Here is a 19497-nt window from a genome sequence, read left to right as displayed (position 1 = left end):
TTTCGTTTATTTGATTTTCTAAAAACTGGCCTGGACCAGTTAACATAGCTTTTATTGTGCCTGACATCATGGCATGTTCTCGCTTGACAATAAACTCGTGATCATCACTCGATATTAGCTTGATTTACATAGCATTCGGACTTTCGCATCCACCATATCCCGGAATCTCCTCATCATAAATGCAAGCAAGAATCATTGCATATAAATTGATCATTTTCAACCCATCACAGTAGGTTAGATGCTTATAATCGATCAACGTACCTGATCGACTTCCATCATGTCGACGAGTTATACTAATAGTAACACACTAAACTGCTTGTAGTCGTTATTCTGTAAATCAAGAGATCTCCAAACTTCAGTCCGCGGGCCGGATACGGCACTCGAATAAATTTTAACCGCCCCTCGGTCCCCATAGGATAGTAAATATACGAGGAGATATCTAACAATTAAAAATTAGAAAATGTATGTTATAATATATGGATAAACTTACTTTTGGCCCGCTAAGCGCAATAATATTTTTTGTGGTCTTAGAATAAAAAAGTTTGGAGACCCCTGCTATAAATTAATGAAGACTTCAGTTATCGTATCTAATATACAATCATAGGACGCGTTCTATATCAGATTATAAGGATTTGAATTTATTATTAAGTCTACTTGAGATCCATCAGATGAATCTATCGGCTATCGTTCCAAAACTCTTATACATTTGGTTTAAACATTTAAATTTTTACAAATTTTAAATTTTCACACTCCGGAATTGAAATTAATAGCCACCACGCGTGGTATCGAACACGTCCTATGAGGCAGTATCGTTGGTATATTAGAAACGACGACTGGACGCGTCGTAGCGTCGTCTCCAATAATTTACAGTACCTATAAACACTACAGTGTGTAATTCGGGACGTTGTTTGAGTCTGTTTAGTATGTTTTTTGTTTTTTTTTCTGTTTTATATCCACGTTCGTCCAGATGTCATTGTTGAGTATCACTCAGGTTCCTACAAGCGTCAATCAATCGCCACTTATAAGCCGCCATTCAAAATAAAACAGTAAGTACGAATTATACACACCATAAACCCTTTATTATTACTAACATGAAAAATATTTAATTTTAATGTTTTGTGTTTATAGTAAGTGAAAAACAAAATTTAATATGGAATCAAGAAACAACGTTAATTGATTCTATAATAAATTCCAAGTAAGCAAATACATTATTAGTGTAATATTACAAATTATAAATTTACACTAGTTTTGTTTTAAAAGAACTATATTTTCTAACACTTGGTATTTATATAATTTATAATATTAAATGTGTTATTTAGTATGTACATTGTATCTTATTAACTTGTAGTTACCTATTATCTAATAATAAATAATTTGTGTTTTTTTTGCAATTTATTTTAGGTATGATTATATATTAAACAGTCCTAGAGTGTTGATAGTTCCACTTACAAGATGTGATGATCTACTCAATCGACCATCTAATACAGTAGTTCAACAGGAATTTTTTGAAAAACCTGACGATTATAATGAATAATGATAATCAACCATTACAATTTGGGTAATAATTGTATTTGTATCATAATATCGAGGCTGGGCATTAATCAATTATAAGTTAAAATTAGGTTAAAATGTTAATTAACTCGTTACTTTTATTTCAAATTAACTTTTAACTTAATAATTTACTTTTTTTTAAGATTAATATGTTAACTTCAAGTTAATTTTATTCAAAAATATCTAAACTAAGCTAATTTTCGTCCAAAAAATAATGCAAATTTATGAACGATGATTTTAGAAAAGTAGGGTTTTTATAGTTAGTTCTTTAATGTATCATTTTAAATTTCCCCATTAATTTTCTTGGGCTTAAGAAAAACTAGCTAATAAACATTATTATGTGTCTGGAATTTTTTATTTTGCAAATTAGAAAATCTTAACTTTAAACTAAGTTTAGTTACTTTTTTTTCCAAGTTAACGAAAAAAAATATGAATAACTTTTAACTTAACTTGCCTTTATTATTTTAAAACAACTTAACGAGTAAAAAAAAATCGTAATTTGCCTAGCCTTGCAAAATATAGTAAGGAACTTAATGATACTATTTTGAATTTGATAACAATTAAAAATAAATTATTGATTTTGTAATTTATAAAATTTATATCTCTTAATAAATAAAAAATCATAATATTAGAATATGCATCACTATAGTTAACAATGTTTTTTTAATAAATACAATAATTTATAAATTTTTCAAATGCTTAATCATATAAAAATATTTTAATCTAAACATCGATACACATCAATACACATTAAAATTATACACTAAAAATTATTCTAATTTAATATTTAAAAAATACTAAACAAAAATACCCTGTTCAAATAGTTGCATATAAACATTTACTTAGCACAATAAGCAATATTGAGCTAACTAAAGAAACTAAGTTTCTTATTTTCTCAATTTACTCACTTCTGCAATGAGGAACTGTATATTTTTTTAAGATTTTTGTCTTATTGATTTTCAAAATAGTTCTTAAAATTTTTAACAATTTTTTTCTGGATCAGATAAAAGGTTGATCTCGTAATACTTCTTTATTAAAGAATGTGCTTTAAAACAGTATTTTAATGAATTGCATTTTTCAAAGAACAATCTTAGATTTCTAGAAGTTTTACCGATTATAAATTATTTTACTTATTAAACTTATCGTGATGGTCTTTTTTTTCGCAAGGATTTAAATTTTTTACCAATAGAAGGGCCAAAAATAAAAAACTTACTAAAGAACTTAAAATATTTTTGAGTGGGTTAAGTAATAATCCCTTTAGGTCTCTAGTTTTGCCGACAATACTCAGGTTTTTGTTGAAATGAATAATAAATAATTATAGACAAGTTAAAAATAATAAAGCTGAGCCAGTGTATTAGGAAAAAAGGACACATGAATATTATAATCACTTATCTTTTTATAAAATATAAAAATAAAATGATGTTATTTTATAGGACTGGATGTGAAACCGAAGAAAAAGTAAATGTAAATGAGACAGAAATTAAAATAAAAAATGATTATACCTATAAAAATGAATTTGAAAGTATAGTTCTTCGCAAAGATTGTTTTTCCGAATTTATTTCTTGTAAGAATGCAGATAAACGGTCTAACTTAGAAGAAAGTACATTAAAATGCAAGTTTTGTTGTAAGGCATTTACTGATAAATACAGTATAAGACATATCAAAATATGTAGTGAAAAATCCACATTTACATGTGATATGTGTAAACAGTCGTTCTATAAAAAAAAAACTGTTGATCATAATAAATTATTCAGTTAAATTATTCAAAAGATAAATCTAAGAAATGTGGTAATAAGTCTTATGATTTTAGTTCATCATTGGAAACACACAAATTGGTTCATACAGGTGAAAAACCTTACAATTGTGTAGTTTGTAATAAATAATTTTCTGTATCTACTAATTTAAATGTACATATGAGAACTCATACTGGAGAAAAATCTTTTAAATGTGAAATATGTGATAAAGTATTTTCTCATGCAGTTAGTTTAAAAATGCATACAAAAACACATACAGGCGAAAAGCCTTACAAATTTGATGTTTGTAATAAATTATTTTCTGTATCTACTAATTTAAATATACACATGAGAACTCATACTGGAGAAAAGCCTTATAATTGTGATATATGTAACAAAGCATTTGTTACTTCTTCAAATTTGAAAATGCATAAAATGATACATACTGGAGAAAAACCTTACAATTGTGATGTTTGTAATAAATCATTTCCTGTATCTTCTGCTTTAAATCGACACATGAGAACTCATACAGGAGAAAAACCTATTAAATGCAAAAAATGTTCTAAAACATTTACTCGTAAATATAGGATGAAGAAGCACATTATGAATATTCATTTTAAATCCAAACCTTAAACGTGTTATTAATGTTATATATTTGCGATGTAATATTTTATAAGATTTATTTAAACATTTATTTATTTATTGTTTGCTGAAATCTATTTTATATTGAACTAGTTTAACATTATACAATTAAATTAATTAATTTTATAGTATGATATTAATATAAGTGTATAATAGAATGTTAAATAAATATTAATACTTGTTGGGAATTTCACCATTTAATAAACGTCATACATATTTAACAAATATTATAACTAGTATTAATCATTCTGATTATGTTTTAAATTAAGATTTTTTGATTTTTTAAAACTTATTATGCATTAAGTAATATTATCTAGATGTACTTATAATTTAATTCTGATTCTAATGAGATTAGTTTCAAAGTTATAAGATGAAAATTAAATGATTTATGAATGATTCAAAATTAAAATTGATTATTTTCACTGTACTTATAAAATAATGTTTATTATTTTTACCGAATTTCTGTAGGGACATATTATGTAAAAAAATATGCCATAATATGCTAATATAATATATGTAAAAAAAAGTATTATGCAATGAAAAGGCTTAACTAACTGGTTTTATGTTAAACAAATAGTATTCTGTTTATTGTCTTGATCTAGTTTTTCACTGTTTTGTTTCCATGTTTTGTGGCTGTGTACTTGTCATTTGGTCTTGCTGTATGGGTTGTTTTTTTTATTTCTGCTGTTCTACTGTTGGTGTTGTCCTGGATTTACCCAGCTGTTTCTCTTTACAATCTAAAATGGGTTATGATTAATTTGTGTTCACAAACGTCCCTACAGTGAATTTCATAGTTGATCATATTATATACCTTAGTAGTATAGTCAAATTAAAGACTGTCAAGTCCCTAATTGTTTATTCAATTTAGCCGCCACTTATTATTTTCAGATCAAAAGCTGCATAAAATATTTAGTCCACATTTGACAGTGTATAAGCAGTTACTGCTATAGTTATTAGGTACTGCGGTAATTGCCGAGTTTCTTTGTCAGAGGTTTTGTTATTTATCGGAACTTTTTGTATGTATACCATAATATTGCTACGTACTCAGATATCCTATAAATTATAATAATACATAGTTATTTAAAATGTTTGACCTACAAAGACAGAATAAGAATAAGGAAATCATGGTGAGTTGGGAAAAGACCCGGTGCCATACGCATTCGCGTATGATAGTTTAATAAGGTCAATGTACTGTAATAGGCCTATAATCAACGACAAATAGAATATTATTTAAAAATAACTATCAAAACTATAAAAATATGTATTGAAATATTTTTATCATTTCATTATTTCACCTCTTATTCACAACATCCATTCACGGTTCCTCAAACGTGGTTACCTATTTACAATATCATCTAGATAAATCAACATAAATTTACTAACTAACCCATAGAATAGTAGTACCTATGTAAAATCCAAATCGCTAATAAAGATAATAATATACTCACTGATTTTTAACACATTCAAGTGTTCAACGCAACGGTCGACATCATAAACATTGCCCTCGTCGAAGCTGATGACCATGGTTTTCACTTTGAATGTTCATAGCATATGATATGTAGAAAGATTTTGAAAATTATTGTGGGTGTTAAGTACTTTCTCAAGAATCTTAGAATATAATTATTATACTTTTAGTGATGGTATTTATTTAAAATAATAATATATATCTGCTATTATCAATATTCAATATCATTTATCAGTTTATCACCAAATTATTTTATCATACAAACATGTTTATAATTTATATTAAATAAAAGATAGTACCAGCTATACTTATCTATATAATAAATATATTGTTTATGTGTCATTTAGTAGTAAGCACATTATGTCCATGCATTAATTACTACACAGTACACTGCTAGATGCGATGCCCAATGGAATATAATACATAATATTATTAATTTAATGGATAAAATTCACAATTCAAGTTCGTTAAATAAAATTTCGTACATAATGATTTATTAATGCGTCTAGAATTTTGATAATATTATATATTATGTATAAAATAGAATATTTACATACACATTATGCCACATATAATATATAATAATATTTAATGATTACCTACCTTTATTTTTCTCGTACTATAGACACCTCTGATGAATCTCAAGTAGACGTAATAATAAATTCAAATCTATTTTGTATCGGTTTCTGACTTGCGGGCTGCCGCCACGCGTGGTATCAAACGCGTGCGGTATCATCGGTATGCTGATATATTCGAAACGACGACTTGAGTCTATTGATTTGCACCATAAACACTACAAAAATCGAGTCATTCGAGTTTGCTTAATACTTTGGTGTGGAACTATTAGTATTTAGTAAAACTCGTCAACGTGATGGAAGTCGATCAGGTAAGTCAATCAATTATGTCTAACTACATTACTGTTATCTGTTACGTAGTAATAATTATTAAAACATTGTTAATAATATCTCGATTCTCGGGTACGATTTATTTGTGGCAGATCAATACCAAATGGTGTAGTGTGAGAAGGTTTTGAAATAATTTTAGATAAACTGTTAAAATATAATACTTAATCATAGGCACTCACCAAGAATAATTTATTATATTTTATTGAAATACAATATTAGTGTTATATATTTTGCTTTATCAATGATCTGGTAGAAATACACCGGGAAAACAATTAAATGAGACTAATTCAGAACACATAATTAGTAAGCTATAGTATTTTTATTTATTATGTAGTTTTTAAATAATCAAAAATAGTTATATCCATATGACGAGGCTTTGATAATATAAAATGATTCATAACTCTGGGATGTATATATATATGTATACATACATTATAATATATTGTTAAATTTGAGTACAGTGTTGGATTGACAATGATCAATTTATACGAAATGATACTTGCTTGTGTTTAGAACGAGGAGAACCCAAGACATGGCGGATGCGAAGGTCCGAATTCTATGTATATCAAGCTAATATCGAGTGACGAGCACGAGTTTATTGTCAAGCGAGAGCATGCCATGATATCAAGCACAATAACAGCTATGTTAACTGGTCCAGGCCAGTTTTTAGAAAATCAAATAAATGAAATCCGTTTCAGAGATATACCGTAAGTAGTAGTGATGATTATCATTAGGGTCTGGATTTATATGTTTTTAAATATTGTTGCTGAGTATATGTAGTCTTACAATAGTAAAAATTGTGAACAATTCATTGAACACCTAGTTTATAGGAAAAAAGTTTTTTTCGCGTATTTGAGAATATTTCAATGGTTATAGAATATAAAGCATATTTAGCATATTTTGGAATATTTGGTTCATTTTGAGAAAAAAGGCCAATTTATTATAACTTCAATAAAAAGGTTAAAAAAATATAAATCTGGACCCTAGTTATCATATAAATATATAATATTAATCTAAACAGAAGCCTAAGAAACTACCTACCCTTTTTTTTTCTTATTTTTCTTATAGTTCTCATATTTTATATGTGGTATGTATGTACTTCGCATATAAAGCTCGTTACCTTAACACCACAACTGAGCCTCCCGTGTTCCCTATTTCACCACTAATTGCACGTGAACTTCTGATGGCAGCTAACTTTTTGGATTGTTAATATTGAGTAATAATAACTAATATTTACAAATTATTATGATTAAATAATTTAAATAATCTAAGCTTTTAAAACATTCTTTTTTATATAATTAATAGATTGATAAATATAAATTTGTATTAAATATTATTTATTGCAACTATAAATTATAATGTGATTACAGATTTAGAAAAATAAAAGATTTTGAATAAATTTATTTGTATTCATGATTATTATACTTATCTTGTATTATATATATGGATACATAAAAACAAACTAGAATATAGTTATATTATATTATTACTAAAGACTGGATTTATATGCATTTAAAATTTTAAAATATGCATGCAAACATGCACTAGAAATAGTCAAAATATGAGAGAAAAAGATGCAAAATAATATTTTTATTTTTATCACATTGTATATTTGATTTTAATTTTGGAGTGATAATTGTTTATTAGTTTTATTAAAAAATTATTAACAAAAAGGTAGATGTGTAAAATAACAAATATGAAATAAGTAATTTAATTTTTAATCATCGATACATTGTAAAAATATTTTATTAAAATTAAAAAGTAGATACATTGGTGATATTCTTATATAAATAGGAAACAAGTACAACAAATTTAATGCAATATGTTAATTGAAAAAACAATAACCTAACCTATTTTTAAAGTCCGAATATTCTTTGAGACGTAAAATATTTGATATTAATATTATATTAATGTACCTATAATCTGTTTGATTTTGCTCAACACCTTTTTGGGTCGTCAGGTGTATATTTGTACGGGTTTTTGTTAAAATATGCAGAACATGCACTAACGTCAAAATATGCAAATATATGCAATATAGAATTTTGATATTTAATCAATCAAGTAATGATTTGTGGACACTTATTGACTGCATGTTTATGATGTTGAAAATAATAACATGCATTTTATGCAAAATCTGGTTTTTAATTATAACATTTAAACATAATCTAATTTTCTACATTTTATAAAATCTTAAACATTATACATTTCATTTACTGTAAAATTAATCTAATATTTATTAGATATACAAATATTTCAGATAATAATAAAAAAGCGGGCAAGTGAGTACCGCTCTGCTGTACATTAGGTGCCGTATGGATCATTATTATATATTATAGGAGTGTTAAATTTGAATCCAATGATAGTTATCATTGTATACGAAAAACGATTCTGAACGAAGATGATTTGTCAGCCTAGGATATAATTTCTAGTGGTTGGTGAAAAAGGTGGTTTATGTTTTAATGGCCTGAATACAACAAAATTTAAGTTCTTTTATAATAATTGTAAGCTAAACTTATGAAAAACCTTGTATTAAATTTTCAACTCTTAGCTACTTATACAAAAATTTTTATGAAATATACCTACAAAATAATTTGCAAGTATTCATAGTTTTGACAAATTTTCGTCAAAATTTGAACTTCAAATGCTAATAAAAAAAAATGTGCCTATGTATTTTTATAATTTTTTAATCACTATAAGAATAACTTATGAGGAACTTTGCATTAAATTTTCAAGTATTTTGATAGGGCCAAAAAGATTTTATCGACACATAAAAAAACAATTTTTAGAAAAATTGAAAATTTCAGTTGTCTATAAATAGCTCAAAAAAAGTCAAAATATTTTGAAAATTAAATCACGTAAAGAAAACGCGAATCTTAATAACTGGTAAAATTTTCAAGTATCTACGACTTATACTTTTTGAATAATAACAAATATCAAAAATCGTTTGAGGCTAAACCGTTATTTAACGCGGTTTTGTAAAAATTTAAAATTCAAACGCACTTAAAATTTTTCCTATAATGATGCTTCGAGTTTTCTCTATAGATACTTGAAGGTAAACTTATGGAAAACTTAGTGTTGTATTTTTAATCCTTAGTTATAAACACAAAAAATTGTATGATTTTTCAACTTCAAATATTTCGCAAATATTCATAATTTTGACGAATTTTCGTCAAAATTTGAACTTCAAATGCTAATAAAAAAAAATTGTGCCTATGTATTCTTATAATTTTTTAATCACTATAAGAATAAAATATGAGGAACTTTGTATACAATTTTCAAGTATTTTGATAGGGCCAAAAAAATTTTATCAACACTTCAAAAAATAATTTTCAGAAAAGTTGAAAATTTCAGTTGTCTATTAATAGCTCAAAAAAACTCAAAATATTTTGAAAATTAAATCATGTAAAGAAAATGCCAATCTAAATAACTGGTAAAATTTTCAAGTATCTACGACTTATACTTTTTGAATAATAACAAATATCAAAAATCGTTTGAGGCTAAACCGTTATTTAACGCGGTTTTGTAAAAATTTGTCTGAATCCGGTAGAGTTTTTTTTACAGATATTTGAAGAAAAATGTATAGAGAACCTTGTACCAAATTTTCAAAACTTAATTATAAAAGAAAAAAATTTAATGATTTTTCAACTTCAAAATTACTTGCAAATTTTCGCGTTTTCGACAGATTTCGTAAAAATTTGAACTATAAACTCGTATAAAAAAAAATTGTGACTAACGATTTTTAATTTTTTTTAACTACAATAAAAACAACTCATAAGGAACCTTGTATTAAATTTTCAAAACTTTTTGGTCATTCAAAAATTTTTTATCGACACTTTAAAAAAAAAATTTCTCAAAAAAAATCGAAAATTTCAGTGGTCTATAAATAACTCAAAAAAAGTCAACATTTTTTGAAAATTTAACTATATACAGATACTACTGACATTAACATTTGGTGAAAATTTCAAGTATTTTCAGTGATTAGTTTTTGAATTACAACCATAAAAAAAATCGATTTGGTCGAAAACTGGTTTTGCGTAAAAATTGCCGTTTTTCCGTCATTTTTTTTTTTGTTTTTCTCGATTTTTTTGAAAACTGTTGGAAAATGTTAACTTTTTACCTGTATAATGCACCAAGGATATTCACTTTTACATCGGAAACCACCCCCATAGTTTGAAATTGGAGCATTATTTCGACTAGTTATGCTGTACACAGACACAAAAACAAAAAAACACACACCATTGTAAAATCAATACATTCATCACTTCGTTCAGAATCTAAAAAAATCAAATCAATCAATAAGAAAAAAATCAATTATTACATTAATAATATTAAATACACACATATTATATTTTTTTATGTTGTTTATGGGAATTTAAAACAAAATATATTTTTCATCATTTTTACTAACTAAAATATTTGAATACTTAAAACATTTAATATATATTGCATTATAATATACTGTAACTATTCAATTAATTTGTTCAAATATGTATCATATAATTCAAAATGTTTATATTATACCTTAATTTTAATTGGTTTAAAATTATATTAATGCATATAAAAATAGCTATACATGAGATAACAAATAAACATTTCAAAAAACAACATTTATATTAATAACAGTCAAATTTATTAGTAATAACTATAGTTCGAAATTGTATGAATTTTCATATTTTTACTGGGATTATGTAGTTAAATCGTTGTAAGCAATGCCGTAGCCAGAAAAATATTTGGGGGGGAGTTAATTTATAAATATGTTATATTATGTAATAAAATATGAAATTTTAACTATTCAGTCTTATTTCAAAAAAAATTTCGGGGGGGGGGGTTGAACCCTGAACCCCCCCCCCCTAGCTACGGCCTTGGTTGTAAGAAATATCTCCAATTTGTTTAGTAAATAATGTATAGAAAAGTTTATAGCACATATATTTAAGGATAATGGTATATTTAATCTTATATTATAAAATATTTAAATATATTATCTATTATACTGTAATACTTTACACATTAATCACATCTACCATTTAGTACAGTCATCAATAACAATTTCTATCAGTTTTCTTAGTACAATAATTCCTTTATTACATATAATTTGTACATAACGAGCCACTTTAATTTTTTTTTAAACATTGTTTCGTGATCAACTTTGAAAACATTTAAATTTTGCAGCAGTGTTTTTATTTTACTAAGATAATGAATTGCACTGCACTTTAAAATCAATCACAACATGTTTCAATGGATGATGCTGTTAATGTATTGTCAATTATGTAACAACAAAATTTCAAATATAACATGATGACACCAATTTACATGTCAGTACTTTAAAACGATAACAAAATTTGATATTTTTATTACATGCAATATCTAAATATGATAAAATTAATGATGATATTTGTACAACCTTAATATAACTTAATACACTAAGGAATAAACTTCAAAATCCAGTATTCCATGACTTTTTAGAATAGTATACAGGTAAAAATATTCCTGTAAAAAGTTCACTGAGGTTAAATTATGTAAGTATTTATTGTGGTTATAATATTGCAATCAGGGAAAGTATTAGCAATTCAGATATTTGAATTAAAGCAGGACCAATCGACAAATACACCAGGTATAAAACAAGAAAACCCAACACAGTGGAAAATTATATCAATGCCATAAACAGAATAGACTTAATGCATAATAGGTTTATTTGAAGTTTTAAAAAATTGAAAAACATTGTTTTTTATTGTAATGTTGTGTGTATTTAACACATCCTACTAGTTTCTTTAATAAAACACTCAGTATTGATCTCATACACCTGAAATTATTACCATCGGTTTCATAGTTTAATTTTACCTTTCTACAATATCACAGTGAGTTGATAATTTATCTGGTATCATAATTTGTTTGTACTGATTCATAGGTAAATTAATAATATTAAACTGTGTTAGTAAAGGACCTTTTGTATGTTTGTTTTTCAAGTGTACAGAGTTGGTCAGTTTTGACTTATTATTTAAATATGTTCTATTTGATTCAATATTTTCTAATTCAGAAAATCGTTTGGTCAACTGTTGTAGGGGTTCATCTGCTTTGCGAATCATTTATTCCAATTTTCCCATATGGTTTTCAAATCTAAATGCTCCAAATATATCTAATGCACCATATGTTCGCACATCTTCTGCTAAGTGGATAAGACTATGAATATTGTGAGAAATATTCTTTTCCATAGATATTTTGAAAACTCAGAATAAAACGTTGAAGTTAATCATTTACATAGCTAATATAATCATTTGACTTTACTAAGTCTGGGTTAATAAGAATTGAAATTGCATCATGCAAGAATAAAAAATTAGTATATATTTCATCGGACAAATACTTTTTTAGCACTATAGGGCCAGTATAATATAATAAAAATGTACAAAATTGTACTAATTTTCAATGTTGAACATCAATAGACAATAAGTGATCTTGGTTTTCTTGTAAAATCATTGGGTGTACTAGTTTTAAATAATATATGGTAATCAGATATACATTTGATTTTTCTAAAAGGTATTCTTGTGCGAAGAGGGTCTTCTCTCTATAAAATAATTAATTTTTTAACCACACCTAAACAAACAAGATGCATATAATCTAATGCAACATATTTCAGGATGTCAAAATTATGTATTGTGCTGAAAATTGAATCAGATAGCTGATAACTATTTAAATATAACTTACTAGAAAATCAAAGTCGGTATGCAGATAATCAAGTTGAAGAATTTGATTTTTGTCTACCTCAATAGGAAAATATATCCTACTATTCACATATTCACCTTCAGTAACACATTTATAACAACTATTATATCCAGTGTGCCCTTTAGTGTGAAGTAAAAAAGAATTAGCAGGAGCATCATAAATCAGGGCATGTACTTTTATTTTAAATTTACGGTTGTTATAATAAAATGTATTTATTATTAAAGAATTTATTTTATAAACTAATTTACTTAAAAATTTTGTATACATGTATATGTCTTGTTTCTACTGAATATAGTTGACATAAGAATGTCAATATCAATTTGGTATTAGAATAAAAAAAAAAATAAAAAAAAAATAAAAAATAGTTAAAAGTAGTTAGATTTAACTAATAATATAATATATATATATTTTTTTGTTATTATTTTTTTTTATACATTTATTTTTACATAGCAACCGGTTGCTATAACAACCAGTTGCTATAAACAATCGCTGTCTCAAATGGTAACATTCTTGGTGTCGGACAAATTAACAGAATGACCCCCAGCCATAAGACATATACATATCAAAACTAATCATCTTGCTTATTATTCAACGAAACTATTTAAATAATTATTTATTACCCAATTCTAAAATAAAAATTTCCTATTTCAAGTTGACAATTTTTAAATTGCAATTTAAAAATTATTATTACATTTAAAACTAATTATGTCAGTTATCACAGTGCAACAGATATTTATTAAGAATATAATATCTTAGAAAATTCAAATATTAATTTAGTAATGACAATTATAATAATAGATAATAAATATTAATAAATACCAATATGTATGTTGCTCTTAACGTATACAATTATATAAAACCAAAACAATTAAGGATAAAGTAAAAAATAAATAAATAAAACAATACAATTTATAAAAAATTTGATTAAAATATATAATTAGACAAGATTTACTTTGTCCATGTTTTTGTATAGTTAATGTACCAAAACTGTCACACTACATAGACTACAATGGAGTAATTTTGCTCTAAAATCTCTAAAATAATAGGCATAGGTATTTGAATATTCTTTATTAAAAAAAACTTTATTATTGTATACTGCAGTGGTTTTATTAATTCATTTCTTCTTCACTTTATAAAACTACACAATTTTATAAAATTATAATAAATTAAAATACATAAATAAATTAACAAACATTAGGTTTGTTCCAACACAGATTTTGGGATTAGTTGCCAACTGTTCCATGATTGATTTACAGCTCGTGTGCTAATGTGGACTGATCATGAATTTTAACTACTATTGGAACATAATATTTTTGACTGTCTACAATTACAAAATAGATATTAGACAAAAGATAAATATATTACAATAGTGTCTTGGACATCCAGTTCTATGATAGTTTGATCGCGTGTTGGAACAAACGCATACACATACAACAATATATAAATAAGAAAATACTTAATGGTCAATTTTTGTAAGTTCATAATAAGGCTAATGATTTTCTAACCATAATACAATAGAGAATAAAAAAAAAAACTTCAAAAGCCTATTTTTTGAATAAAAATAATACATAAAGTAAAAAAGCTCCATTAATGACAACTTCTTCCCAGGGGAGAATTCTGTAAAAATAAATATATTAATTAAAAAAACCTAATCAGAAATTAAAATTACAAAATTACCTTATGTTTATTACATGTAGTCATGTGATTCTGACTATTTAGAAACCAACCAAAATGTATAGCACAATTATAATGTGCACACATTTTGCAGTGACGTGCTGTACATCCAATACTAGCACCATTAACACCGCAATAACTACAAATCTAAGTAAAAACATGTTTTTATTATAATCTATAATTTTTATATTTTAAAAAATACTCACAGTATTTGTTGCATCTCTCACACTATCTTCCAACCCAATAATCTTATCTCCAACCATATAAACACCAGATGCCCAAACTAAACAATTTTCATGAGTCCATACCTCAATATATGTTTTTGAGGTATCATTATCATTTAAATTATGCATAGTTTTCTGAAAATTACATTTTAGCCGTATAATGTGTTCAATAATATAAAGTGATTATAATTTGACTTTACAACCTTTGGTTTCCTGACATAATAAGGACCAAAAAGATCTCCGGAAGGATCTTGGACAATGTTTCTTACATTAGGTCCTTGTGAACAGTATACACATTTCCAATCACCGCTTTCTAAATTGTTCACATCAGGTTTTTCTTCACCATTGCAATCGCCAAATTTATATGCTTTCAAAAAATTATACAATAAATATTAAGTTATTTTAAAAAACAACAATTTATTAAATTTTTAAAATATAACTTACTGAAAGTATTTCGATTAATATTTCGACCATCTAATGAATCCTTATCATCTTGAGCATTTCGATTAATTATTACAAAATTTGTTGGATTTTCTATGTTACCCCCATTGATTCTTACCAATGGACCTTTATATTTCTTAGTAGGTGGTTCAACAACTGTTTTCAATTTTTCAGCTACAGGTAAATTTTTTTTAACTTTTTTAAATTGTTTTTTATTTTTATTATAGCGCCTTTTTGCAGAAATGATTGATTTTGATTTATTTTCAGTCATTATTTGTTGATCAGATATAGTAGTTGGTGTAATGATTCCACCTAATAATTCTTCTAATTTGTTTTCTTCTTTAAGAAATTGAGAATGTGTATCATGTTTTTGTTTTTTCAATTTTACAGCTACAGGTAAATTTTTTTTAATTTTTTTTGATTGTTTTTTATTTTTATTATAGGGCCTTTTTGCAGGAATGATTGATTTAGATTTATTTTCAGTCATTATTTGTTGATCAGATATAGTAGTTGGTGTAATGATTCCACCTAATAATTCTTCTAATTTGTTTTCTTCTTTAAGAAATTGAGAATGTGTATCATGTTTTTGTTTTGAAAAATTTTCTGATGGTATAAAGTCCTCAGATTTATCATGTTCTATCCCTGGTATAGGAGATGGTGATTTAAGTATTTTTTCTACAAATTCCGCCCTCATCATTGATGGTGATGGTGATTTTATTGGTTTCATAATTTTAATAACAGATTGTTTCTCAGACTCATTTGTTAGAACTTTGGCTTCTAACATTTGTTCATCACATGCAATGCTATTATTTTGTTTACTAAATTTGTTTTCATAATCTTCAGTATTAACACTTTTTACATTTTGAATACTTATACTATCTGGGACATCACATCTGACTTCAGAGTTAATAAATTTATCAGGATTCGGTGCTATAACACTCATAGCCTCAATAGTTCCTATTTTAGTTGAATTTATTTGATTATTTACTTGATCTTTTTCTCGTTTATAAGGAAAACTTTCATATTTTTTATTATTTGCAATCAAATCTATAGATATTTGTTCAGATTCTTTTTTATGTTTAGTAGGATCAAATTCAACAGTTCTAGATAATAAGAAACTAGACGATACATTCACAGAATAAGCTGAACTAGGTGATGTCAAACCAGGTCTAGATGATGGTGGCATATTATTTCTTGAATCCATCCATCTATCGATTACAGGAGTATGTTGAGGTTTGTGCATCTGTAATCCATCAACATTGTGCAATGAAGCATATGATGTTTTTCTGTAAGTAGCCATATCTATAATCCGATAAGAATAAACTTAACACTTGTCAATGATTAATTCAATTAATTATTTACCTTGTTTAGCAAATCCTAAAGATAGCTGATGATAATTTTCAGGAGGGTGAAATGTAAGTAAATGAGGAACAGAAGGTGTTTCAGCAGTTGCCAATTGATTTCTTTGCGGTGTTGAGGCCACTGGAGGTAAACGATGATTAGATGGAAATCTTCCTTCAGACATTTTTATTCTACAATATTAATAAAAGAAATAGATTTATTTTTATTTTGATATGGCTAATTAGGTAGATAAAAATTCAAAATCATTTGTTTTCATAATTATTTTGATAAATCATTAATTAATTGTGTCATCACAATGTAAATGTTACCTTAGGGAATGTAAACATATAAATGGTTATTTTATTTGGTATCCAAAGCATTTTAAAATTTTTATTTAATACAAAGCAATTAAAATTGGTATTATTTATAACACTGATCAAATGTTTAACAATAAAAATATAAAAAAAAATACATACACTTCTGGCTAAGTTGAAAGGTATCAGATGATTTTATTCGACCGTTTTAATTATTGTTATGCAATACATATTTACGCGTACGTTTTAATTTGTAAAATGTCAATCAAAAACTGTATAAAGTATTAACTAGTCAAAACAATCAAAAAAATAACTATTAAATTTGAACAAAAATTACACAATTACCATTGAAAATTTTCATAAAATAAACTTAGTTTAGGTTCAGGTGATGGTCGCTAAGAGATTTTTGTTGCTGTGGTTATGGGTAACAATTTAAAATTATGATAACGTTTTTTTATGATAAGCCAGCCAAATGCCTTACTGCGGGGAAGCGTTCGTTGGTTTTTGTTTTTTTTTCTTATCTCTGTGACCAATTTATCTCACGTAGATAACACATTTACTCTTTCGGCACTACAATCTCTTTGGAACCAATTTAACCGTCATGGATAAATAAATATAATAAACAACATTCTAAAGTCCTTTAGTTGGCCATTAATCACTTTTATTACAATGCAAATGCAACAATAAAAATTAGTATAATCATATTAGATATATGTAAACGTATTAATATATTATTTTATATATTTAATTTTACCATAGTATTGCTATTCAAAAAAAAAGTTTTTACTGAGCATGCGCAGACTAAAATTTAAAAAAAATTTGAAATGTATCAAAAAATGTGTATTTATAAACCACCAGTTTTTTAAAAAAAAATTCGGCCTAGAAATTCAGTGTCCTCTAAATTGGTGAACATACTGTATACATGTGAAGAATGCGTAATGTTTGCGTACGAGCTGTCACTAAAAATGAATAAAACATACCAAAATACACAGATTTCTTATTAAAAAAATGTATATTTACTATGAATGTATAATAATTATAGTAGTTTGACATTAAGGTGTATAAAATATATTTTTAGTGTTAATTGTATTGAACTATTTTAACACATTATATTTTATATTGAACAGTTTATAATTTTTTAATCAACCAACATGAACATTTTTGACTACTAACAGTAATTTTACTGAAAATATAAATTGTAATAAACGACATTGTGAGATTTCAAACAAGTATATCATTTACAGAAATGCATAAAATAGTATAATTATCAATTTTATTTTTTTATTTATTTCTCATATGATCTATTAGGATGTGTGAAATTTATTCTATTTACTTTCTTATAAATTTATAATATGTAATGTATGTACCTATGTAAGTTATTTTTTATCACTTAATTATATTGGAAAACATACCTAGTATTATTATCCATTAGTATAATTTAATTTAAACACGCACAGTTAAAAATAATGAAATATTAATTAATGTGCACAGTTGATAATTATAAAAAAAGGATTTAAACATTTAAATGTTCTATATTATTATTATTAAACAGTTGTATTTAAGTATTAATAGCTTATATGTTACTAGTAAATAATTATTTATTTATTATACTTAAAACTATAACAGTGGGTTACTCAAGTAATTGTTGCATTATTTACATTGACACCACATTGTATAATAATATTAAAATTAATTATTCCGGTTTTATACAAATGCAATTAGCAAAAATTAAATATACCATAAAAAATTTAAAAATAAAATTCACACAATTATCAAAAAGAAATTAATATTACTGATACTTGGTAAATATTTACAAATTTTGAATTAATAAACGTACATAATAATATTTACTTAAACAGAAATGTATTAGATACCAGTACTTAAATAATAAAAAAGCTGCCCTTTTTATTATTTAAATATAAATATCTTTTAAGCGTTAATTAAAACATAATTTAAATTTAATTAAAAACATATAGGTTTTAATAAAATAAATTAAAACATTTATAAACACAATACCTATTTTTAAAATTAAAATCTAATATATACAAATTTTTTGAATAATTAAATCATCAAATTAAAAATAAAAGGTGGTCAAGTGGGTAACACTGCTGTACAGTAGGTATCGAGTAGATCTCGAACATAAAATAGGTCACTACAATGGATGTGTTAAATTTTAACATTTCAAACAAAAGTACTTAGAAAAATTGAAAATAACAGTATATAGATATCGCTAACACAGTGAAACTTCCATTTAACAAACAATTTTTGAGAATTATAATCACGCATTATTAATTATGTGTTAATTCTATTTAACAAATTTCTCTACAATACTTTTTTTTTGTTTCCCGTGAGATCTTATTAAATAGAAGTTTCACTGTACGAACATTTAGTGAAATTTTCAATTTTCGATTTTGATTTACCCTAATATAAAAAAATTGATTTTGTTGAAAACTGGTTTAGCATGAAAATTCCCATTTTCCATCTCTTTTT

The 19497-nt window shown here is 25.4% G+C and overlaps 2 protein-coding genes and 1 long non-coding RNA gene across 3 annotated transcripts; 1 reads left to right on the top strand and 2 right to left on the bottom strand.

The window, feature by feature from the left end:
* Positions 1–4283: 4283 nt before the first annotated feature.
* LOC114131985 (uncharacterized) lies at positions 4284–5575 on the bottom strand. Its single transcript, XR_003593037.2, has 3 exons — positions 5375–5575; positions 4738–4979; positions 4284–4663 (listed from the first exon to the last, which is right to left on the bottom strand). It is a non-coding gene; the product is annotated as an uncharacterized LOC114131985 (long non-coding RNA).
* Positions 5576–5763: 188 nt separating this feature from the next.
* LOC114131979 (elongin-C-like) lies at positions 5764–7668 on the top strand. The gene is made up of 3 exons (XM_027997338.2): positions 5764–6277; positions 6810–7003; positions 7365–7668. The coding sequence occupies exons 1-3, from the start codon at positions 6263–6265 to the stop codon at positions 7504–7506; spliced, it is 351 nt and encodes a 116-aa protein (XP_027853139.1). The 5' UTR covers positions 5764–6262; the 3' UTR covers positions 7507–7668.
* A 6840-nt stretch (positions 7669–14508) lies between these two features.
* LOC114131990 (uncharacterized) lies at positions 14509–17729 on the bottom strand. The gene is made up of 7 exons (XM_027997353.2): positions 17170–17729; positions 16715–16884; positions 15356–16654; positions 15115–15278; positions 14894–15046; positions 14691–14834; positions 14509–14630 (listed from the first exon to the last, which is right to left on the bottom strand). Exons 2-7 carry the CDS (start codon positions 16875–16877, stop codon positions 14601–14603), a joined length of 1953 nt encoding a protein of 650 aa, XP_027853154.2. The 5' UTR covers positions 16878–16884; positions 17170–17729; the 3' UTR covers positions 14509–14600.
* Positions 17730–19497: the final 1768 nt, after the last annotated feature.

Source organism: Aphis gossypii, chromosome X (assembly GCF_020184175.1).
Source record: "Aphis gossypii isolate Hap1 chromosome X, ASM2018417v2, whole genome shotgun sequence".
In the NCBI taxonomy this organism is placed as follows: domain Eukaryota; kingdom Metazoa; phylum Arthropoda; class Insecta; order Hemiptera; family Aphididae; genus Aphis; species Aphis gossypii.
The sequence above is the reverse complement of the archived record's forward strand: the minus strand, read 5'-3'. Positions and strand labels throughout refer to the sequence as shown.

Bases quoted from the DNA above. Each gene is read 5' to 3' on its own strand.
- LOC114131990 (XM_027997353.2), bottom strand. From the start codon at position 16,877: ATGTCTGAAGGAAGATTTCCATCTAATCATCGTTTACCTCCAGTGGCC. The intron at 15,279-15,355 runs GTAAGTTATATT...ATTTTTTGAAAG, and splicing joins TATTAATCGAAATACTTTCA to CATATAAATTTGGCGATTGC. The intron at 15,047-15,114 runs GTTGTAAAGTCA...TGTAATTTTCAG, and splicing joins ATTATGTCAGGAAACCAAAG to AAAACTATGCATAATTTAAA.
- LOC114131979 (XM_027997338.2), top strand. The intron at 7,004-7,364 runs GTAAGTAGTAGT...TTTTTCTTATAG, and splicing joins ATCCGTTTCAGAGATATACC to TTCTCATATTTTATATGTGG.